This window comes from Amblyomma maculatum, chromosome 10 (genome assembly GCF_055883805.1).
Source record: "Amblyomma maculatum isolate TAMU_Amacu chromosome 10, ASM5588380v1, whole genome shotgun sequence".
NCBI lineage: Eukaryota > Metazoa > Arthropoda > Arachnida > Ixodida > Ixodidae > Amblyomma > Amblyomma maculatum.
The window spans coordinates 53,626,115-53,650,263 of NC_139353.1; the positions used below are offsets into that span (position 1 = coordinate 53,626,115).

Here is a 24,149-nt window from a genome sequence, read left to right on the forward strand (position 1 = left end):
TCAAATACTAGACCCAGAGGGACACTCCTAACAGTTTCAGATTTCTTTTTTCTCAAAGCTTCATTGGAACACAACACAGTTTTAATATTGTTCCTTGTACGTAGTATCTGTCTGGTTAAGTGCAGCAGGTCTTTAATAAAAATTTATCGGAGCCATCAAATTTATTGTCAGTCATTAACACAGCAAATGAACTGACAAGATAAACCATGTGAAATTAATTTTTCTGTTTATCTTTCTATATGTGAGATGAAATGCTTACTCTTTTTTTATTTACATGTGATGCAAAACTAAATTTTCAGTTCTTCCACTTGACAGCCTGAAAGGAAAAAGAAATTGTGCTCATCACAAAGGCTATCTTCTCCAAATACTACACAAGCATCGGTGCTTGTATGCATGAACTTGAACTTATGAACTACCGCTTGTATGGTGTTTCACAGTTTGCTGAAAATTTTCCTTAACTTTACCCTTGCTCAAGGTCAGAAAATACAGCAAAAGCCGTAACACATACATGCTTTATAGTCTAGTCTATGCCATGCGAGACTTTTATATAATGACAGTGCCATCGCATTGCTAGTAGGAACCCAAAGAGTGGAAAGTGAAGGCTTTCAGCCATCATAAGAAGTTGATCAAACTAATATGACAGCAACTTGTGTGGCTTCACTTACCGTGCCACTAAGAAGCCTCTCAATCTCGAAGTATGGAATGGAGTGAGGTGGTACTTCACCTTTGTACCTAAGTAACCGTTGCCGGTCCCTAAGATAAACTAGCGTCTGCAATGAAAAGCACACACATGTCAGCGGTGTCAAGCTCCTTATGAGGAGCAGGGAGGCCATGACGTTTATATAGCCGTTTAAATAATATGGCGCCGTCTTGAACATACCGTATTTACATGCAAATGCGACAACGAATGTAATTCGAGGGGGAAGTTTGGCCAGGAAAAAAAAGAAAAATATTGATATGATTATAACGACAGATCTTAACTTTAACCTTTTACTGATATGGTCCAAAACAATGTGAAGCATCATATAGACACGACGCGTCCAAAGCCGTTTTTTTTTTTATCTCGCCTCACTTTACTGCCCCGAGGTTGCTGAAAACTTGGTTTCTTCTGGCAACTCGCAAGCCTAGTGGTAGAGCTATCATGATGAGCAGTGGAATAAAAAAAAATTGTGTTACATTGGGATCTTGCCTCCAATTATAACTCGAGATTCGTCGTCAAGAATGCGTTAAAATCATATAGATACGGTAACTCTTGCTTCTTTCAAACACATGGCAAACTCACTGAAAAGCAGCTTTCATAAAACTGCTAACACTATAGCACTGCATTTAAGCAATCAATCATTCAAGGTCTTGGGTCCCTTCAAGAAAACAGTATGCACGCTCATCTCATTCGACATTGCGAAGGTCTGTAGCTTTTACACAATGAAAATGGTTGCCTTCCTTGGCACCTCGAGTGCCTACAGCGACTAAGAGCATGAGTAAAACTGTAAGGTTCAGCTTTTAGTGGGGCAGTATGTGACCCGGGAACATTCAAAGTGCACTGCAAAATCTGCTGGTCTAATGTTTTGAAGCAATCACATTCACACGCTCCTTGGATGGATTGCTCCAACACGCAGAACAAGCACAAGGGTTAGAAATCAGTCACACAGCATAACGCTGTTTTTGGCTTACTTCGCTCCTTTAGCCTTCGGCGGTTTCTTGGTGCTGAAAGCATAACACAGTGGTTCACTGCTCACATTAGGCATACATGCTTGTCTTCTTAAAAGCAGCCTTCGGCAGACAAAATGTTGAATAGATGGCAAACACTCACCTCAATGGCAACACCATGGCACTTGTGCAACTTGGCCAGTGTGAATCGTTTCTCTGCATCATCGACCATTTGGAGGTACTTCTCAAATACCTGATTGAAAAGAGAAGGACGAAAGCAATTCTTAATCACTTCAAGGTTGTTTTATTGCACCGTACAAAGTACAAGTGGTTATATGGTCTCCTGAATTCTCCAGGTTGCCTGATGAACTGGCCACATTAAGGTGCTTTGCTAAAGCTTCCGTTAAAGCAGCTCGGTTTGATTAGATCAGCAAAAGCTAAAACTCTACTTTCAGTCCTCTAAGACAGGCTGCAGTTTGCAAGGCTCGGTTCAGGATGTAAGCATAGTCTCGATATCACAGTCCAATCTCTTAACCGCAACATGTGTGCCTCAACCACGAGTTGCCACTTTCTCAACTAGAACCCTTGTAGTTAAGGTTGGATTATTTCAGTGCTACACCTTAAGAAAATTTCTCAATCGTTCCTCCTTTAATAAAGTCAGAAGCCTACCTCGGGTGGAGCATGTGCCTTGGCCAGGATTTCAACAGCTCTGTCAAAACCAATGCAGCACCGCATTTTTGACTTGCCAAGCCATGACTGCAAAATGAAAAGAAAAACAGATTTGAAGCAAATTCTCTGGTCACTTGCCCTCCTACGGGGATATGATAGGATGATGCATGCAGAATAACCCGGAAAAGAAACCAATAACAAAAGCACTCCCATTGGTGAAGATTTGAGGATGAAACTAATAAAGGTGTCAGAAACTGAATACCTTTGAGCCCCTTGCCATATTCTTCAACGTAAATTATATATACACATAAAAATTTAAGCGAACACATCTTCCACGTGAAAATACCAGGAGGCGTGGCTTTTATGTCGTGTTATATCAATATAAAGTACATATACATAAAAGAAAATATGAACACATCTTCCACATGGAAATACCAAGAAGCGCGGTTTTTGGTTTTGTGTTAGGGCTTTGAGCACTCCTGCATGCTTGCCACTGCATTGTATTGCCCCCTCACAATGTCTTTTTGCTACAGATATGGCACAGTTAGTTATCCTCACCTTTCCTTGAAAGAGGTTGTCGATTTCTTTCCAGTGCTTGATCTGTGCCAAGGCCGTCAGTGCAGTCCACACAAACTGCTTTTCAGTCAGCTAGAACAAAGAGGAGAGGGGAACTGCATTAACGTAAAAATACTAACAAACCAAAACTGTTCGTACACAAAAAGTTCTTTGCGCCATGCTGCAAGGCACTGCGTAGGATGCCCCGTGGCGCAAAGGCAGAACTGAAAGTACTAGTAATCATTTTTAACGTGGCCGCAAATGGCACACGCACTCGACACTTCAAAATGTATTCAAAAGAGCCGTCGACGCAATTTGCGCCTGAAAATGGCACCAGCAAACAGCAGAAAAAGCTTCAAGGGGGAAAAGCTGTACTCACATTAAACAATGCCTTCATCTGAGTGGGACTTGCGATGTGGCTCTGCAACGTCATGACAAACGACAAACTTGTGAGAGGAGTCGGTTGACTAAAGACTGCTCACAGGATCCCTCTTTTTTTTTTTAACTGTTTACCTACATGAAAGTATTGTGAGGGAAAAGTCTGAGAACTCGGAGGCAGTGACACCACAGTTAGAATTGAAAGAAAGCACACTCAGTTCCAACGTGCACGACATGAAAGGCCAAGACGCCCCTATTCAAGTACACCTTTGCATAGCTGAAGCCTGCATCCTTCAGTTTGAATTTCTACCCACAATCGGTGAATAGGCACAGCATCAAGGCTTAAACACACTGTGGTTACAAAATTTCGTATTTTTTTAAAGCACTCCAAGTGCTAGGAGATTCATTTTGCTTACAATTTTCCCATGAGAAATTAAATCCAATATAAAGCACCGTATGTTGCATACAGAGAGTGCCTCTAGCACAACAGCCAAGCGGCAGACAACAAGCAGGTCTACAAAACACAACTGCCTTTCTAAAATGGGTCACTTACATTTGAGACATTATAATGGTAGAGACAGCAGTAATATAAAGTCGTCACCAAGGATGTCCCCACAACGGGTGCTTTGCGAGGAAACTCTTGCATCAGTATGTTGAGGCCTTCTTTTTCAGCTTTCGAGTCGTCTTCCTGCGCAGGTATTAAAGTTTTGCAATGAAATCGTAAAGTGGAAAATATTACACTCAGTCTCTGCTATTCTGGGGGAATGGTAGATATGTATGGAATTCCAAAAGCATCTGCTATGCTTTTCTTTTTCGAAACTAAAGAAGTTTTCCTTGTAAGGGATACATATTGTATAATGAATAAAATGTATGCTCTTTCATTCTTGTAATTAAACTTTCTCCATACAGTACTCCAAGGCACAGTAACTACATTGAAGGCTAATGGAAATTAAAAGCTTGTCAATCGTGCTGAAGGACTTCACGTGATGTGCAGCATAGTAGTAGTTGGAGCACAGACCTTGCTTACCTCTATGACAAGCTGCATTTCAAGAAGCTTCAATTCTTCCCTGACAACTTCTGCCTGCATTTCCAGCGACGGGTCGGACTGGAAGTGGGATCTACAGAAGAACAGTTGGTCAGCGTACAATTTTCCAGTAGTTGAACTAAATACGAACAGTGGCTTGCACTCACTTATAGCAAGACTGCAGGTTTCGAAGCTTCGTTGCAGCCTCTGGTGTTTCGACCGCAAGTTTGTACTTGATCATCTAGGAACAGAGGTTCGCATTGTCACCTCGTTTCAACTGTATGTTGCGAGAGGCTTTGTAAAATGAGCGAAGTACATACCGCAGCATCTTCAGTCCTGCCAAGCATACTGGTGGAGAAAAAATGCAAATAATGAAGCACTCCTTGAAAGTACAGGAGCTGCATAATGTATGAATTAAAAGATGCTCGAAATTTCATATCGACAGTAGGTATCACAACCGCAATCACTATTGCGCTATTTGGTACATTTGTTGACACACTCGAAAAAAAATTGCTAACAGAGATGGGAAAAGCGAATATAAAGTTATACAACATGATCTGTAACCAAAAGAGAAACAATGAAACATTTCCATACTCATGGCCTTGTCTTGTTGTTTAACGACGCACTCAAATTTAGCAACAATTTCATGTCCCTGCTATTTCCCTTGAACCTAGCTTAACATGCAAAAAATGTAATCTCAAAGTGCAAATAATATAGGTACTGGTAAAATATGTACGGTGGTTCGGGCCACCTTTGAGTATGACAGTTCTTTGTTTAACAAGCAAGCCAATTTGGGATCACATAATGAGCCTACCCGAGACACTTCAACCGCTGAACAAAGCAGTGTCACGCATTCTTACCCAAGGACATCCATCAACTGACTGTTGTCGTGCACTGCACGCAGATGGCTGAGGTAGTGCGACACGGCCTTTGGCCTCTGCATCAGCTCTTGGTTGAAGAGGGACGACTTCAGTGTTTGTTTTAGAAAAAGGAGGACCTGCACAACGATCGATTTTTTTTCACCACTCTCAGGGGTTCCTGAATGGCAACTCCAAGCTCAACACGTCGGCCATTTTACATCCTCCATTACAGTGTGGCCATAGTGGCTTTGAATGGAACCACGCATTTGTACTTGGCACACGAAGGCCTTGGCCACTGAGCCAGTACACTGTGTGGGACCTGCATGCATTACTTTATGTACAGAGCTTACTATCCCACTACTACACCTTTTCTGCTCTTTTCTTTTATTGAGAGGTGCAAAGTGACTCAGTCGTGGCCATATGCTGTGAGGTAAGGTGTATGGCACACTATTTGGGATTTCAGCCATATGCTAAAAAATATGCAATAAACCTCAGAAAAAGTGCTTATCAACATTACTGACACATGAGTGAGACATTAACACACCTCAAATATTCTTTAGATCATGCTGGCAGTGGCTAAGATTATTAAGCCAACATGAACAGTAAGCCAAACCAAAGAGTGGCTTCTCTGTGCAGCAAATGTTACTTGAAACTTGCCCATGCAAGTAGGGGCAAGCTTTATAAAGGCCAAAGTTGTGTGAGCAGACCAAGAAATACAATCGCACAATAATCTCCGAACAAAAATAATTGTGCCTGAAGCAGAATGAAAGCAGGGAGCATGGTCTTGAAACTGTGGGCTCATTTTTGAAAGGGGAAGAAAGATGTAGAAAACTGGAATCACTGTCTCGAATCCTGCAGTGGTGCCTTGGAGTCGGAGCAAGACTAGAGACCAGGCGTTAACCGGTCAGGTCAAAATAATGCAGCCTGGAAGCTGCCTGCAAACATTTTACTTTGGGCTTAGGCATTTCTATGCCTAAGCCCAAAGCTTCGAACAGATGCTAAACAAATTTTTCATACTTGCGTGCTTAGCCAACATTCGTTTTGTATCAGAATAAACAACATTGTTTTAGATGAGAAACACAGTGCTGTAGGGGAAAAAGAATTGTAATGTTCTGCTTATTGAAGACCATACCTACCTTTAAAAAATCTTTCCTGGCATTTCATATCCAATCAGACATCACAGAAAAGCTGTTTCTTCTCTGTGCAAGTAATGCAATTATGGAATAAGTGATGTCAGTGGCAATGCTCAACTACAGGTAACTAACTAACCATGATTTATTTTCTGTCCTGATGAAATAGCAAACCCCTACTGTCAGCTACAACTCAAGTATGACGTGGCAAATGGCCCTCAAAAAAAAAAAGAGAGAGAAAGACAAAGAAAAGACCCTCCAAGCAATGGCATTGCTGTCAGGTTGTACTTATTACAGCCACCCAACACCATCGAACAGACATATTTAGCTCAAAATAACTCACAGCAATTATGGCATTTCCATCTTGGATGCGCACAGCCTCATTCAAAAGTGCAATTTTGTCCTCTTTAGAACGGTGCCGTCCAAGGAAATATGGCTGTACAAAAGAAAGCAAGAAGAGAACCATTACAAAAATTGCCAGGAAATATGATGGTACAACTTAGTGCCATAACAGTATTTTGACTCATTCACTGCTATTACAAACTGTTGATGATATCCTGTTTGACATGAAAGCAATCGTGACACTAATTATGGATCAATCCCTAATATACACTGCTTTAACAAATTATGAGAACTAAAACAAAAAAAAAATTGCAGTCTTGTATGCTTGTTTGAGCAGCCACATAAGCACATGATGTTTCTCAACCAGGAGGAGCATTCCACACCACAGAATGCTTACTGCTGTGAAGCACTTTTAAAGGACTATAGACATCTGATTTCTGGGTTCGTGTTTTATCATTTGCAATGATGCCTAGGACATTACTGTATCCGGATCAGCACATCACATTCGCCTACGACTGCTGAATAATTTATAATCGAATTTCTTTTCTCACCTGTTCCGGCTTCAACAACCGAGCGATGGCTGTGACGTCACAGTCACACAAGGAATGAAGATACAGTGATATAATCATTGCTGTGTCATTTGAACCCACTACAATGATAAAGCCAGTCTGCGTCAAGAACAGGAATCATTACAAGTGAAGAATGAGGTAATATATAGCTGTTTTTTCATGCCGCGCATCAAGACATGATTGTGACGTCACAGCTATCTCTCAGCTATTGAAACCGAAAATGGTGAGAAAAGAAAATTCAATTATAAATTATTTAGCGGTTGTAACCGAAAACTGCGTGCGGATAAATATACAGGAACGACTTACACATCATTAGCAAGAAGAAAAATGCCACTAAATTTGGTGTCTATAGTCCTTTAATGCAACTTTAGCCCGTGCACCTGTTCGGACAGCAGGGAGTACTTAATGTAGATGTGCAGATGTAGATGTCTTTCAGTCCTTTTTAATAGTGAAAGCTATGCAGATACAGTGAGGGCACTCTGTCACTACTGACACAATGTGGGACAGGTTCCCAGAAAAGTTACCAGGGGCCAAATTACACTCCAATCACATCACAAAGGCTGCCACAATTTGATCGGCTAGCCGCTCTCCTATTGGTCGATTCTGACCAGTGGACTTGTCGACCAGTAGGAGTGGGACCTGATTGACAGGTATGCGACAGTATTTGTGACGTGATTGAAGCATAATTCAGCTCGCAGATTACACGCACTATGAAATGCATTCACAGTATTTCGCAGGCGCTGCAGAGCTTCAAGTTGTCTACCCAAAGTGTTTCATTCCTTGCATTTGACATTTTAATATTATTAAAGCAGTACAAGTAACAATTTTTATTGCTTGTTTTCTTCTTTTGTGATGATGTACAAAATATCAATATATACACGGATCACTCATACTATTTGCCTACGAGAGGCAAATCATTTAGTACAATTTAATTTCTTCTCTTGCTGTTATGGTTTCAGCTTCGTCACCCGAACAACAGCTCTGCCCTCGATGTCATGTGAGGTGCGAGAACAGTTTGATGTAATTGCTGCTTCGTCACTTCAGATCAGTTAAGTGATAAACGCAGCTTGCGTAAAGCGCAGGAAAAACAAAGGAAGAAGCAGTGGTTTCATCAGAGATTTCTTTACATGCCCTACATGATCTATACTCAACCTCATGGCAAACCTAATGTTTGGCTGCTGAATTCAAAACCGAAATAGCATAAGAAAAAAATGCAACCATTAGCTTATTACCTCTTGTAGGCAAATAACATGTGATTATTAATGTAAACAAAAACCTTGCACTTTAGAAAACATATAATCACAATTTGATGCCGATACTCCGTAAATAGGACACCGAGGACGCGTACTGAAGTTGGTCTATACAGTATATTAACGCATTCTAAAGACAATGATATTATTTCCATTGAAAACAACTCGTTTTTGTAAATTATAAAATGAAATACATGTGTCACCACAATTCCAGCCGATTTTACAAGTAAAGTGCAGCATGTAAGGCCAATTTTTTGCACATGAACTCCAGAGTATAGGCTAGACTGTCATTCGATTGAGAATGGTGGCCATGGAGTCCTTTTTAGTCCTGACATCTTAAGTAATTTTCTCAACAATAAATGTCACTTTTGCTGTTGCCAAACAAACATCAACAAAGCCAGGAGGAGCCACACAATGAATTTTATCCAAGAAGAAGAATTGGATAGAGTTGTCCTCGGTGTCCTTTTAAGCTGAGCCGACACCACAATGTAAAGAATCCATTACCTGGCCTATTACAATGTTCCTCACAGTTTCCTCAGGTGTGTTGACACTTTTCACACCCTTCGTGGGAACCTGCACAGGAAGTTGTGACACTGAGGCATAAGAAGGCAAGAAATGGTTTACCCTCTCTAATCAGTCATGTAAACACTTACATCATGTCCGATCTTCAGCCTTTCTGCGTGCTTTTGTATGTTTCCCAAATCTGCATGCCTTAGATTCGATCCAGATGCAAGTGGAGCAATACCTAACAATTAAAGGCATAAACTTTATATCAAGTTAATTCCTATCAGTAAAGCATACTGGGAGGATGCGTTGTCATACCGCAAACTTCTGCAGTGACTCGGTTCAGTTCATCAAAACCGAACTTCCTTTGATCATTGCCTGAGGACTGCGGCTTCTTGTTGAACTGTACATTCCTTCTACCATCGTCGTCCTACACAATTACAAAACAAGATTAGCAAGTTTAAGAGAAAGACTTGAGAATACAACAAATGAATTTATGCTCACCGCGTCCTCTTCGAAATTGAACGCAACATGCGCGGATGAGTTCCAGTAGTCATCATCGGCACTCACTTCCTTCCTGCATTGATGAGAACAATGTTTAGAGTGAGCTCACTGAAAACCGTTGCAAAAGCAAACTTACTTATTTTTTGGCTGCACTCGCTGTTCTATGCAGTCGTCTAATGTGGATGGCTTGAAGGATTCAGAAACAAAGTCTGCGTCTTGCTTGACCTGTGCCGACAGCCGGGCCGCTTCTCGCTGCAGTTTTGTTCAGTTCATCATAAACACTTCAAGCAAATAAGGTATTAAGTATGATCTGATCCATTAACAAAACAATGCCCGAACGGCTCAGATCACATAAAAATTTTTCCTCTTTCGAGCTTTCAAATAATACACTAACGTAATTCTAAACCCAAACATTTCCTATCATCTTTGCGCTGTGCAGATATTTGGTTCGCAACATGATATCGCTGCTGACGACATCGTTAAAGGGAAATGCGAAAGATATCAGCAATAATATCACGCCTACAGCACTTTGATCGTCTCAGCGCACATATGACTCTTCAAACTGCATCACCAGAGACGACGTATCCTGAAGCCAGAAGACAGGCGTGTTCCCAGCGCGGTCGCTGTTCATCTTCGACGGCGAGGTGTACAGCACAACGAAGTTGACCCCGGTTAACTGAGGTTGAGCATTTTCTGACTTGCTCGACACAACACACTGCCTTCGGCTTGTGCACGTTTACTGACGTAAGCAACGTAAGTGCAATACGCCCCGAAGCAAGTTTCGCGACGTTTCCGATGAGCCTTGACGTTTCGTTTAGCATTCGCAGCGCGAATCAGGCTGCGACTTCGATCGGCATCGACTTTGTCCCAGTATCGACATCGTTTCACTTTCGTTTCTGGAAGCAGATATATACTGACCTTAGTTATAAACAAAAGCAATAAATAAATAGATAAATAAATAAATTGCGTTACAATGAATTAAGGCGCAGTATCTGGACACCTGAACGACCTGAACCGCGCCGTTAGGGAAGGAAGTGAAGGTGCGAGAGTAGTGCAACGAGAGAGATTAAGAAACGCCGTTGTGGAGGGTTATATGGAGTAATATTAATTTGCACTACCTGAGGATTTTTAACAAGGAGATTATAATAGAATTCTAATCTCCTTGATCGCATAGCACACGGAAGAATTTCCGTTTTGCCTCCATCGAAACGCAGCCGCGCCAGCAGTCGGGTTCAATTAACCCGGTGAAAACAAGAATTTCAAAATTTTTTCCAAATTGCAGGCTTCTAAAGATCAGTTTTAAGGAATGCAAAGACAGTAAAGGAAAGGTGCTGCATCTATCACTCTTCTCGGTAGACACTTGATTGACTTATAGAAAGGGAAAGGCGCGGTAACTGACGTCTCACTTGTTTTCTGTGGACACCTCAACCGCAACGTAAGGGAAGGGAGGAAGGTGGGAGTGAGTGTTCCGCGCCGACATGGGAAGCGAGGTGAGAATGAAACAAGGGAGAAAGCAGCCTTACAAGAGGCCTGCATAATAATTTTAACCTCCTGAAAATGACAGATTTTCAGGTGGTTAAAATATGGGGCCCAGAAGAAGAAAAACTGATTGATTTATAGGAAGGGAAAGGCGCGTTAACTGTCTCACTTGTTTTCTGTGGACACCTCAACCGCGCCGTAATGGAAGGAAGATGGGAGGGAAAGTGGACAGAGAGAAAGAGGAGCCGTACTGGAGGGCTACGGAGTAACTTCGACCACCTGGGGATCTTTAACGTGCGCTTACATTGCACAGCACACGGACGCCTCTTCGCTTCGCCTCCATCGAAACGCAGCCGCCGATCGGTCGGGTTCAAACCCGGGTACTCCGGCACGGTAGTCGGGCGTCTTACCGCTGAACCACCCCGGCTTGGGTATGGGGCCCATGCAGAGGCATGCATGCCCCAAGCTCGATCCTTTGTTTTAATAAAGCTACTACTACTACTGCAGTGACGTTGCCCAGCTCACGGACACCAAATTTGCATTTCGCCTCTATCGAAACGAGCTCCGACGAGAACGCGGGTTAATTAATTGGTTCACAGGAAGGGAAAGGCGCAGTATCTGTCACACTTGCTCTGTGGACACCTGAACCGCGCCGTAAGGGAAGGGAGGAAGGTGGGAGTGAAAGTGGAAACAGAGAAAGGGGAGCGGTAATGGAGGGCTACGGAGTAATTTCGACCACCTGGGGATCTTTAACGTGCGCTGACATCGCACAGCACGCGGACGCCACTTCGTTTTGCCTCCATCGAAACGCAGCCGCCGGTCAGGATCGAACCTTTGGCGCAGTAGTCGGTCGCGGGTTCGAGCCTGTATGAGTACTCCGGCTCAGCAGCCGAGCGTCCCACTGAGCCGGCGCTTGCGGACTGCCTTTAAAGACGTAGCAAGGTGACCCATTTACCTTGGACGTAGTAATAAAGTAACCGTCTCACTTTAATGTGGGCTTTTCAGTCAGATGTCCTCATTGGAGTGAGACACCTCAAAGAGTGAAAGAGAGAAAGGGGTGCCGTTATCGAAGTGCTCTGGATTAACTTCTACACTTTGATAACTTTCAGTGCACTGAAATAATACTTGGTTTATACGCAAGGAAATGCGCAGTATCTATCACCTGTTCTGTGGGCACCTAGCTGAACCATGCCGTAAGGAAAGGACGGTGTGAAAGTGAAGGGCTACGGAGTAATTCCGACCACCTAGGGATCACATTCACTGCCATCGCAATGTACTTCTCCGTTTTGCTTCCATCGAAACGCAGCTGCCGGCGGTCGAGATCGAACCCGATCGGCGTCTTAACCCCTGCGGCAGGGTCAGTGCACAGACACCCAAGCGTAAATTCGCGAAGGGCCCCGCGTCACAAAAAAGCTGGCACTGACGTTCTTGTTTTGCCGTAAGGCAATGCAGGACAAAACATCTATGTCAGCGGTGGGGCTCAGTGCAGGGTCCCGTTGGCCGAGGTAACAACCGTGCAGCGCGCCAGCCACTGCTGGCGTAAACATCAGCGCCAGCATGCGACACCCACATCCACATGAAAACCCGCGATTATAGTATTCTAGTTCACTATACCCGCGATCGTGCTGCGCTGCAGCAGTACAGATGACATGCTAGCAGGATTATAGAAGGTGCGCCCTAAAATATAAAATATAGCGTGTGCTTTGCCGTACGACCGTATGCTAATGAACAGCTGTCATTAGAAAGGAAATCTTCAGAATGAACAGGTGGCGCTAAAAGTGCCATAGGGGTCTAATCTTAAAGGGAAGCATGGTGCCCCAGTAATATTTTTGCATTTGAAATGTTCCCAGAGCCTGCAATGTTTCTCAGAAAATAATGCAGGAAGAAGCGTTTAAATGCTGGACATTAGGCTGGAAGTCTCATATTTGCATCCCAGTCTTTTTCACACATTTTACACAGTGACAGAATGACATTTTGTGAAGAAAGCACTGGCTTTCAACTTGCTGACATCAAATGCATGACATCAAACAGTTTAGGATTACGCTGATGTTATGCTGTGCATCAGGCTGCAAGTGTACTTTGTAGCTCTGACAGCCATTAGTTTGGCCAACTGTTTAATTATTACTAGCACTAATGTGAGAACTGTGTACAGCAATACGTTCTGTGTTTTGGCAGCACAAGCTTGGAGCTTGGACAAGGAAATGTGTGGAGCTGAAACAATTATACAGACCCCGATGATAAAAGTCAAAATGTTTATTGCAGAAGTAAAATGCGCATAAAATACAAATGCCTGCAGAACTGTGGCTTACATATATGAGAGGCAGGCTTAATATTGAACTGACCAAGAAAGCCCCCTTGGTATTTACAAGTCCAACTCACTGTTGACGGCGTCTAGAAATGTTCACAGAAACTCATCACACCAGTCGTATAAACACTGGTAGCAGTCGGTCGCCTGCTTGTTGTTGGCGCCACAAATGTCCTTCATCCAGTCGACGAAGATTTCCTTGTTCTTCTTCAGGACCAGGAACTGGCCAAGGACAACAAAGGCCTGGAACAGCAACAGGCAGTCATGAGACTTCCATTAGTTTGGATACTATTACTGTGACAGAAGTGAGTGAAAAACTGTCGCTATAGAATAACTCTGGTGTCTTCATTGAGATGAACAGTTCCTCTCAGTAAAGAAACTGTTTCAGAACAGCAAATACTGAAAAACCGAAATAGGGTTTTGATTGAAGTAGAACACTGTGATAGGCCAACAAAGATCACAGGTACTGCCGCAAAACCTGTCCTGTACATGTTGAATTGCAACTAAGTGATAGCCCCAATCTTCATTCTCTCAGGAAGGGGGGGGGGGAGTTAGAAATTGTTTCCTTCACGCGTGCTGTTCGTAACGTTACCCATGCAAAGTTACTCAAACTGCCCCAACTCAGGCCAGGAAACAGGAAATTTTTAAATTTTGCCTCGAACAATCTTCCCCTGGAAAATTTGGCACAAAGGATTAGAAGACTACAAAACACCGCGAGTTTTAGTGGAATACCCCAACCCTTAACCCAACCTCAGGAGTTGTCTTCTCAATGCTAAATGCCAACCTACTTGAGTGGCGACTATGGCAGAAAGGCCGGCATGCAAAACAAGGTTTGGCAGATTGGTTTGCTACACAGGGGAAAAAAAAAAAAAAAAAAAAAAAAAAAAAAAAAAAAAAAAAAAAAAAAAAATCAGATACAGCACTTCCAAGGAACAATCTTTCTAGAACGCTACAGCTTCTTGCAAAAAAATCTAGAGGGCACTTTGGACCACTAAAGTACGATGAGGCGAAAGCCATTATAACACAGTGGATCATAGCTCTCCACTACGGCACCTCTATCTCCCTCTCTTTCACTCGCACCTTCCTCCCTTCCTTACAGCATGGTACATGTGTATGCGGAGAACTGCAACAGATACTGCGCCTTTTCTATCCTGGAAATCTATTTAAAACGTTGCTGATGCCTGCTGTACTAACGCCTCCTAGACATCTAGGTTTGCTTTTGCTTGCTGTGTGGTGCGGCATTTAAGGAAGCGGCAAATGAAAGGCGCTGCCATCGGACGCCTGGCGGGGTCAGCTTCGTAATGCATCAATCGCCTGGTGACGGTACATTGCGCGCCCCTTGTCGAGCACAACCAGCATTTCATTGAAAGCATCAAAGTTGACCGGTGTTCTATAATTCGTTTACAGGATGTCACTCGCGGAATCCCGTTATCATCCTCACGGTAGACAAGGGAAATTATCAACAGCATTTCATGATCCTGGTCGTGGCGCTTTTTACTGTTTTTTACTGTACTGTTTTTGATGTGGACAACTGTGTAATGTAGTGTCTGGGATCAGCACCCAAAAATGGGTGTTAATGCCATGTGGTACTATGTTCAGCGTTTTCTAGCTCTATTTTTGGTGGAGGTGGCCTCTTTGTGTAATCAGAATGAGCAATCAATCAATACAGGTCAACTTTGAATTGTCATCAGTGCCCATTCAAATCTAATTTTTTTGGCAGTAAAGGCGTGTTCCACCAAAGAGCCACCTCAGCTTGAACAAGCTGGAGAATCAATTTTTACAGCAAATGATAATTGTGTGGAGTTGTCCTCCGTGTCTGTTCCCTAGCCTGATCCCTAGTTTTCTTAGACAAGAGGCTGGAGAGAACGCTATATTGTCCATGCACCCAGCAAAAAGAAGTGAAAAGAATTAGCTTGCTACAAACTGCGAATACCTTTACGCAGCTGCCACAAATGAATGCAACATGTTGCATTTTCAATCTGATGCCGCAACTAATGAAACATCCTCATCCTACTTTTGAGGCCATATTTGGACTTTTGCAAGCAATGAAAAGGGACTACTCCATGTTCACGGAAGCAGGGTTCAGAAGTGTGATGTTGGCAAGGGAGCTTTGTTGAAAGAACCACGCAGTGAAATATGTCCATGCATGAGTGGAAAGTAGACAGTAAGGCCCCAGTCTTTTTTTTTTTTTCCCTGGGAGCCACAATCTGAATTCGGTAGTGCAAGAAATTAGTTGTCTCACTTTATCGAAGCCTTTTTGTTCTAGTCGCTTGCCGAGGACTTCTCCGATCCCAGCAAGGTCTGTGACTGCCTTCTCTCCCATCGGCTCAGACACGAAGTTGCGGTGCTTTTGTGATGTCGATGACATGGTTGGACTTGCTGTATGAAAAAGAAAAATAAAATTCAGAGAAAACGAAAGTCATCTTCATGAAACGTTACTGACGCTAAGACGCACTAAGACTACAAAGCTCCTACTATATGGCTGACAAATCTACACGTCACAGCAATTTTGATAGTCGACAGTTGAGCCAGCCAGTATCATAGATGTGAGGACATCACATGTTCAAGATTTGAAGGCAGCAAAAGCCTGTTCTGCTTCGCCATGCACAGATGCATTATGGCCACAAAGTGCAGATATGAGTGTTAAACAGGGCATGAAGTTTGCAGTGAAAATTGCCAGTCTTTTAGTAGATGCAGACATCCAGTAGCTTATTCACAGTTACGAGTGTCACTTATTCGCGACAGTTTCGCCAACAAGCTATTAACACATATCCGTTAAAAAACATGAAGTATGGTTTGTACGCCGAAGCATTCGTCCACGTCACGCCAAAGACTCATCTGCTGCACATTTCAACTAGCACAGCAGACGATGCACTGAAACTTTTTTTTTTTTATTTCCTACAATAGCCTGCGCCGTATATCGGTCATTGACTTTATAATCATAGGGACAACACTGGCTCCAGCACAGCCCGCTCGTTCAAATAAGATTAGAAATAGAACTTTTTATAACTCCCAATATCGTGAGCCACCAAATCGCAAGGCAACGCAACGTCAACGCAATCGAACATGGCCGAGAAGCCGGCACACACGAACAAGTTCTAAATATACTCTTTTCCGGGATGAAAGCCAGCTATTTTCCTACTAAACGTTCGATATGTTGCCAAAGTAGTGTAACAAACGTTCAGACGCTGACAAAAATTCAATCTCTACCGTTCACAGAAAGGCTTCAAAACCGTTACTACCGGACAGCAACCCCGTTAGCCGGGATGCATGCGTAGCAAACAAAGCGTAGCAAACAAAGCAAGCCCAGTAAACGAAGTGGAACACGCCTCACTTGTCTGGTCCTGAAGGCTGAAAAACTTGAGAGGACCTCTCCTTGAAGTGCTCAGCAGTCGCCACTGGCAACTCCTTTCACAGAAAGTGCCGAGCTGGGACACCCAGAAGTGAAGCTCCCAATATTCAACGTAATTCAAACCGCTTTTGAATACGAGACGGATGAAATCGCCGAAATTGCATCCCAAGTTGCGAATCTCAAACTCTCGGCAACAATGAATTAAAGTTCATTTAACTTTTGTTAGGGCACGAAACTAAAACATTGTTGTCAGGTCATGCACGATTAAATATTTTATTTAAAAAAATAAACGAATGATAGCGTAATGCGTTATTTGAAAACATTCGCGCCGTCTTGTACTCTCGTTAACGCGCACTTCTTCACACAGTCAAGATGGCGAACTGCGTGAGCGCGGTTATGGAAACCGCAACTTCCCCAAAACATACACATTTCTCCTTTGAGCTATGCACGTAGGATTCCAGCCATTTTTCCTGTGTGATTTTGTATTTGCGGGCGATCGTCCTGATTGAGTACAAGTGGCCCAGACCCATTGGCGTCGCGCATTTCGACATCTCCAAGCGGTCGCAACACCGTGCGTAGGGACTCGAGCAACGTGGTCTCCGTGAACGGTCCTCGACACAGCGCCGAGGCGACGACGCCATCGTCCATTCCCGCCAAAGAAGGAGAGAGATTTCATTCCTTGCGTCGCCTAGGTGGCAAGCGCAAACACCATGTCGCAGACGACAAAGATCAAGCATGTGACCAAGGAGGTTCTAGAAGAGTACGTTCTTCCCAAGGAGAACCAGCAGATTGTCCGAGTTAGTATTTTTCCTCTTGATGAATTCTTTGATGAGGCTTTTTAGGAATGGAAGCGGAGTATGTGTAATGACACGCGAGTTTCGACGCCAGGTGCATTTGTAAGGCGCAGTGGAAGAGAAAATGTGACGAGGCTATCTTGTGGTTTATTTGATTAATAACAAACATTGTTCTTTGATTAATGTGACACGTAAGCCAACGTTTCGACAGGAGGACTTGTCGCCTGGGCCCAGCCGAAGACTATGTCCTCTTGTTTCATATATTGTAAGATATGTGGTGACATTTCATATGAATGGTGCGAATGGCGATAACGAAATCCTGGGGGAGGAGAGATTGGCAGCAGGGGCGTTGCTGCATATTCATGGTGTGGGCACATGTGCATGAACTTGGCTTCATGTGGAAAAATAAGGTAAACAGTTTGGGAAAGACTAAAAAATCATGGAAATAAAGGTGAAAGTAATCTTCAATTCGTCCTGCTGCACATACCCCGTCTTTTTCATGTTTAACAGCTTGCAAGGCGAAAATGCACAATACAGGGGCTGTATACATTCATGCAAATTGTGTCTTCTTACACTATGCTATTAACCCCGAATCAGTATGTGTAGCAGTACTAGGGTAGCGGGTAGGCAGTTCCAACCTGCTGACATTTGGGGAAGGAAGGAATATTGATAAAATGCAGTGCATAAGTGAATTCTTCATTGTGAGGAGTTTATCGGTATGAGATTAAACTTTAGTTCCGCATGACAAACTGTTGCTTCGGTGAGTTGATGACAGGTCATTCTTAATGCAGCTTAACAAGCACGAAACTTGTGTTTGTCTTTATGTGCCTTGTTAATGCTGTATTAAGAATGAGTTGATGCATTTCACCTGCTTGTTATTTTGTCAGCAATTATTTCACTTGTCTGCACTGAAATGTTTAGGCCATAACTTAATACTGAAATGAGTATTCGGCAGGACCCGACTGCTTGAAAGAAAGAAAAAAAAAAAAAGGCATAGTTTTGCAGTGTCCAGGAGCATCACCTTCCAGAGTCAAAGAAATGCAAATCTCTGAATGACATAACATCTTTTTAACTCCATTGCTTTGTGTTTCTTACTTTCATCTTCTTTGACTTGTGATTTAAATGCTGTGGCTAGGGGTTGCTGTAAAAACAGATGTGTCCGCAAGATTAAGGTAATGTTGCTAGATAACTTTAAAGATAAGGATTAAAGACTGGTCATTTACAAGCATTCTGCTGTTTTTACACTGTTCTGCATAGCTGCATTTAGTTGTTCGGATTTTTGTTGCCTGAAAATTGTGTACTTCCTTGTACATAATTTGTTTTATGTGTTGAAGCAGATTGTCATTTACTCTGTGTAACCCTAGCAGCAAAAGCCTGGGTGCATATGTTGTAAACATTTAGTATTTTGTCACTAATAGTGGTCCGCACATACATAAATGGGAAAACCTGACAGATTTGTGTAGGACTGTAACACCGAATTAAAGGAAGCGAACAAGCTAAAGTGATTCCCAAGTGCGATAAAAGCACAAATGAACAAACAGTTGCGTGCAGTAAATCGGCCTTGAAATTCAATACTGTTCCGTCAGCCCTCAGTGCAGTTTCACTGCAAAAAGTTTAGGCTGCTCTGCTGCTGGGTTAGCTTTTTTTTGTAGGAGTTACTTTTATCCTGCAGCTCTGACGGTTGACACTTCAGCCATGCTTTTGATAAGCATGCCAGTAAAAAGGCTATTTGTCCATTGAGGTAACAAAAAAAAAAGCAGTATACTTGCATATGTAGATGAAATGTACCCCCACTTTCATTGTGTTTATTTTATGCAATGTGCTAGGCATTACAGTGTGGAAGAAAGTGCTGTACTTTGCACAGGCGACCAAAGTAATAAGTTTGAAGTGGGCATAGGAAGCTCCCCAAACCTGTCACAGTACGTCTTGCACTTGCCACGTTATTTTGTGTCATAAATGCTCTCTTTGTTTCAGGTGCTTGGGGGCCGGGGAAATAACCTCCATGAGGTTGAAGACCCCTCCGGTGCTACTTACCTCGTGAGCATGCCGGTGAAGTTCAGGAAGAATATATGGATCAAGCGAGGTAAGTGTTCACCTCGTTGTGCCTGTATGGCTCGCATAGGTTTACTGAACAAATAAAAGAAAGTTAATTTCGTGCCTCGTTTGCAGAACCATCTCTGGGCAAACTATGGTACTACAGTCCGTCAGTGGTTACTAGCCGCTCAAAGTCACTTGAGCTTCTTATCTTTTAGACCTATAAAAAGAAACGAAATCTGAACGTGGATCACATCTGAACTGATTTGTTTTGACAAAAAGAATCCATTGATCATGGACGCTAAGTTGCACTTCGTGCTATCGATTTTTGGGTGCCAATGACTGAGTGAAAGTGAATGCTTTTTTGCAGGTGACTTTGTCATCGTTGAACCCATAGAGGAAGGTGACAAGGTCAAGGCGGAGATCCAGCACATCCTGTACCGTGACCAGATAAAGTACATAAAGGAAGAGGGCTTTTGGTACGTCTCCTCAAATTTTGTTGTCGCCTGTCGCGTGCTTAGTTCAGAGTGCTAACTGCCTGTTTCTTGCATAGGTGGGCAGAGTATCTCCTTTCCAAGTTAAACTTAACATTGTTGTCATAGTTAATGAAGCTAATCTTTATGCACTGCATCATGAAAGCAAGCATGTGCTTTATTTCAAACTCTATAATATCCTCATATTAGCAACAAATTTCATCATCTTGCACTTAAAGAGAAAAAATTTTTGATAGTTTCTAAAGGGAAACAGGGTTGAAAATTTCCTGTATTCAACTGAAGCTTTGAAATTTCTGGGGGCATTTCTAATATGGCTGGAAGCATTGAGGAAGACTTTCTACGAGAAACTTGATAAAATATGTGACATTTGCTTTTATTTGTTTACTTTTTACATCAAGGAGTGCTACGTAAAATTACCATCATCCTTATCATAGTCTTGAATTATAAGGTTTTGCAGTCAGCACTTCAGAAACTGGAATAAAAACATATCTTGTCTCTTGTCAGACTGTAGTCTTAATTACAAAAAATGTCTGCAAGTGCAGTTCTTACGTTGAGAGGAAGTCTATGAACATTGCATGTCCCGTTAGTGCAATAACCAGATTTACATGTAACATACCATAAGGTGTATCTTATGTATAAACAGTATGCATAGGCATGTTTAATGATTATAATGCTTTTACATTCTCACATAAAAAACAGCCTCAAGTATCTCTGCCAAATTTTTTTTTTTATTCCTTGGTGTTGGGAAAAACTGAAATGTAAAGTAGTTTATAGGAAAGAAAAGGCCGATTATCTCTCACATTTTTTTCTGTGGACACTTGAACTGCACTGTAAGAAAAGTGGGATTGAAAGGAGAGAGTGAAAGAGGTGCCATAGTGGTGTGTGAGGATATTTAATGCGCACTGACATTGCACAGCACATGGACACATTTGACTTTCGTCTCCATCAAAAAGTGGCGGCCACCGTCGGGTTCGAACCCGGGTGCTCCAGATCAGTAGTAGAGTGTCAACCACTGAGCCACTACGGCGGGTGTTGGGGGAAACCAACATTGGCAATATCCTTGCAGTAAAGTTTCTTGAAAACTCCTGACAAAAAAAAAAAAACTTGCATAACCTCTTGCCTAAGTGCACAGAAACGGAAGAAAAGGAACCAACAATTTCGATTTTGGCAATATCCCTGCAGTAAAGTTTCTTGAAAGCTCCCGACAAAAACAAAACTTGCATAACCTCTTGCATAAGTGCACAGAAACAGAAACGCAAGAAAAGGAAACAAGGGCAGCTCAGCGTAGTGTACACTAATGTAGCTCTTACTGCAAATACATGTGCCAAGTAGCGAAGCTCAGCACTGCCTGACTGTTTATTTTATCATATCTAGGGAATCAATCCTGCAACTAATTCCCTTTTGTTTTGTCATGTTTCTTTAGGCCAAAGGCATTTGACTCTGACAGTGGTAAAGGTGATGGGAACAACACCAGCCCAAAAGACAGCGACGACGAAGACGACCTCTTTGTCAATACTAACCGGCCAAGCGTTGTCTATGAAGAGAGTGATTCTTCGGGCACAGAAAGTGAAGATGACGAATAGTGCTGTATAAAGCCTATTTTGTTATATATATTGTCTTTCTTCGTCTCATTACTGTTCGTCTGTACTCTACCTTTATGAAGGGAGTACAGTGTGAATCAGAGGTGACAGTAAGAGCAGAAATCTGGGCAAGTTGATAGGTATACACAGCTTAAAAGAGCGCAGCACCACGAACAAACACAGAGAAAAGGGAGCACATGTTATGTCCCTTTTCTTTCTGTTTGTCCGTATGTTCTTGGCCTTTAATATAGAGGCTTTGCAGTAGCCAAAATAGTTTGGCAAGTTGATGAACTTGCATGGCACTAGAAACACTGTGAGGAAAGCAGACAAAGAAGAAAGTGCTCACTTGGGCACTGTTTTGCGTGCCCCTTACTTTAATCTTGTTTGTGGCACAGTTTCTGGCACCACACTGTCATAAAATGCAAAAAAGCCACTCAGTACTGTGTAGTTGACTGTTTTATATTGTGATTCCATTAGTAATTTAAATGGTAGAGCTTTTATTTGTAATATGACGTAAGGTTATCGAATGCATATTTCCTAAGGTACAGCAAACTCTATTCAGTCTACTGGTGGAAAGTCCCCAACCACGTGGAGTGCCCCAAGCGCGAAATATTTTGAAGGCGAAAGCCTTTATGCCTCGTTGTCAGTAGGAGCTGTCGGCAGGGACTTCCGGCAGAGGGTGTCGCACTTTCGAGGGAGATAGTTAAAAATAAATAAACCTTGTCTCCACCGGGAATCGAACCTCCATCCGTTGGATTCCCAGCCAAGCACTTTACCAACTGCACCACACTTCAGATCGTGAAACATTCATCATAATTCCCCTTGTCTGTCGTTAGGATAGCGGGATTCTGCGAGTGACAGATACTGCTTTAATTTCCTGCTACCGAATTAAAGAACGGCAGTCAACTTTGATGCTTTCAATGGAATGCTGGTTGTGTTAGACAAGGGGCGCGCCATGTACCGTCGCGACTGGTCAACGTCGCCAGGCGACTCCTGCATAGATCCAGGTGTCCGCGCGGCGCCTTTCATTTGCCGCACCATAAAGCAAACAGAAGCAGACCCAGATGTCTAGGAGACGTTAGTATAGCAGGCATCAGCGGCATTTGAAATTGGTTTACAGGATAGAAAAAGTGCTGTATTTGTCGCAACTCTTCCCGACACCGTAAAGGAAGGTGGGAGTGAAAGAAGAGAGGGAGATAGAGGTGCTGTAGTGGAGGGCTATGATCCACCGCTCTATAATGGCTTTCGCCTCATCGCACTTTAGTGGTCCAAAGTGCCTACAATAGAAAAGGTGCAGTATCCGTCGGGAAGGAAGGCGGGAGTGAAAGAAGAGAGGGAGATAGAGGTTCCCTAGTGGAGGGCTAGGATCCACCGCGCTATAATGGCTTTTGCCTCATCGCGCTTTAGTGGTCCAAAGTGTCCTACGATAGAAAAGGCACTGTATCTGTCACAACTCTCCATGGACACATCTTTAGTGTTCCAAACTGCCCTACAATAGAAAAGGCGCACTATCTGCCACAACTCTATGCGGACACATGTACCACACCAGGAAGGAAGGAAGGTGGGAGTGAAATAAGAGAGAGAGATAGAGGTTCCGCAGTGGAGGGCTACGATTCACTGCGTTATAATGGCTTTCGCCTCATCGCACTTTAGTGGTCCAAAGTGCCCTATAGAATTTTTTCAGTGCAATGAATTGCTAGATATCTGACATGCTCGATGGTGCAACGGTTTTTGTTGAAAACGCTGTATTCAAGTTTTACAGAGAATGCGTCAAGTGCTTGCGCCTGTTTTTATGCATCCTGATTCTGGAAACCATTTATCAGGTGTATGATGGTGATTGCACGACTGCAAAAGCAGTGCACTGAAATTTTCATATCTTGCCTGCAGTGGTGGAACTGACAACAAGACTCTTAATGCAATTTGTAGCAGGAGATTTGTAGTGAGAAAAATCATGTTTTTGAAACAGAATTTCGCCTTTGGAGCACATAAATAAACGGGGCTGTATCGATATTTTGGCTATTGAAGCTTGCAAGTCTAGATTTCCACTGTGATTGCAATTTTTAGAGATATGAGGGACTGCAGTTTTCCACCCCGCTCCTACTCCACGGATGCAATATCATCGATCGCAAACTGCGGAGATATTCGTGCTTGAGGGAACATGGAAGGGGACAACAAAGCGTGTACACTCGATACTATTCATTGAACTTGCAAATAATGCACACTGTACTGGCTAGCTATAAAACGTCGAGGTAATTCTTGGAAGAAAGCTGGGGACAAATTACTTACGACTTTTAATCGTCATGCAGTTTTAGTCTTCAAAGGAAATTACTACTACTAATGTTCCTGTCCAGCAAATTTTGTTTACGATTTGACATTTTCTTGCTCTACCGATTAGGTTAGATGATTATGATGAAAACTGAAAGATGGCTGGGATCAGCAGATAAAGGCCATGAAAACTACAAGTATTATGATACCTGAACAAACTTCAACGTAAACTGTGACCGCCAAGACCGGGTGTCACAATAGGAAAGCAACTTGCAGTAAATCTAGAGTGATGACATTAAGAAATTTTTGTTCCATAATATATTAGAAACACACTTATGTTAGGAGCTAGCATAGGTGGGAGAGGCCTTCGCCCTGCAGTGGGTATATTCAGGCTGCTGATGATGATGATGTTAG

At 42.8% G+C, this 24,149-nt stretch overlaps 3 protein-coding genes across 5 annotated transcripts; 1 reads left to right on the top strand and 2 right to left on the bottom strand.

The window, feature by feature from the left end:
- Positions 1-45: 45 nt before the first annotated feature.
- On the bottom strand, positions 46-10,290 carry Vps16B (Vacuolar protein sorting 16B). Of its 2 annotated transcripts, XM_084582790.1 has the most exons (18): positions 10,004-10,289; positions 9,569-9,684; positions 9,433-9,505; positions 9,247-9,358; positions 9,078-9,169; positions 8,929-8,997; positions 6,607-6,699; positions 5,134-5,270; positions 4,594-4,621; positions 4,441-4,514; positions 4,277-4,367; positions 3,803-3,937; positions 3,251-3,292; positions 2,875-2,964; positions 2,317-2,403; positions 1,811-1,900; positions 666-770; positions 46-316 (listed from the first exon to the last, which is right to left on the bottom strand). In XM_084582790.1, the coding sequence occupies exons 1-18, from the start codon at positions 10,061-10,063 to the stop codon at positions 296-298; spliced, it is 1,515 nt and encodes a 504-aa protein (XP_084438916.1). In that variant the 5' UTR covers positions 10,064-10,289; the 3' UTR covers positions 46-295. The 2 variants fall into 2 exon arrangements, with proteins under 2 accessions (XP_084438916.1, XP_084438917.1); XM_084582791.1 differs by lacking the exons at positions 46-316; positions 666-770 and adding an exon at positions 817-1,704 and having other exon boundaries at positions 10,004-10,290.
- Positions 10,291-13,149: 2,859 nt separating this feature from the next.
- On the bottom strand, positions 13,150-16,745 carry baf (barrier to autointegration factor). The gene is made up of 3 exons (XM_084582795.1): positions 16,551-16,745; positions 15,459-15,595; positions 13,150-13,459 (listed from the first exon to the last, which is right to left on the bottom strand). The coding sequence occupies exons 2-3, from the start codon at positions 15,582-15,584 to the stop codon at positions 13,313-13,315; spliced, it is 273 nt and encodes a 90-aa protein (XP_084438921.1). The 5' UTR covers positions 15,585-15,595; positions 16,551-16,745; the 3' UTR covers positions 13,150-13,312.
- A 167-nt stretch (positions 16,746-16,912) lies between these two features.
- On the top strand, positions 16,913-23,446 carry LOC146176449 (putative RNA-binding protein EIF1AD). Of its 2 annotated transcripts, XM_084582793.1 has the most exons (5): positions 16,913-17,365; positions 19,337-19,445; positions 19,767-19,875; positions 21,314-21,493; positions 21,753-23,446. In XM_084582793.1, the coding sequence occupies exons 1-4, from the start codon at positions 17,279-17,281 to the stop codon at positions 21,471-21,473; spliced, it is 465 nt and encodes a 154-aa protein (XP_084438919.1). In that variant the 5' UTR covers positions 16,913-17,278; the 3' UTR covers positions 21,474-21,493; positions 21,753-23,446. The 2 variants fall into 2 exon arrangements, with proteins under 2 accessions (XP_084438919.1, XP_084438920.1); XM_084582794.1 differs by lacking the exon at positions 21,753-23,446 and having other exon boundaries at positions 21,314-21,499.
- The last annotated feature ends 703 nt before the right edge of the window (positions 23,447-24,149 follow it).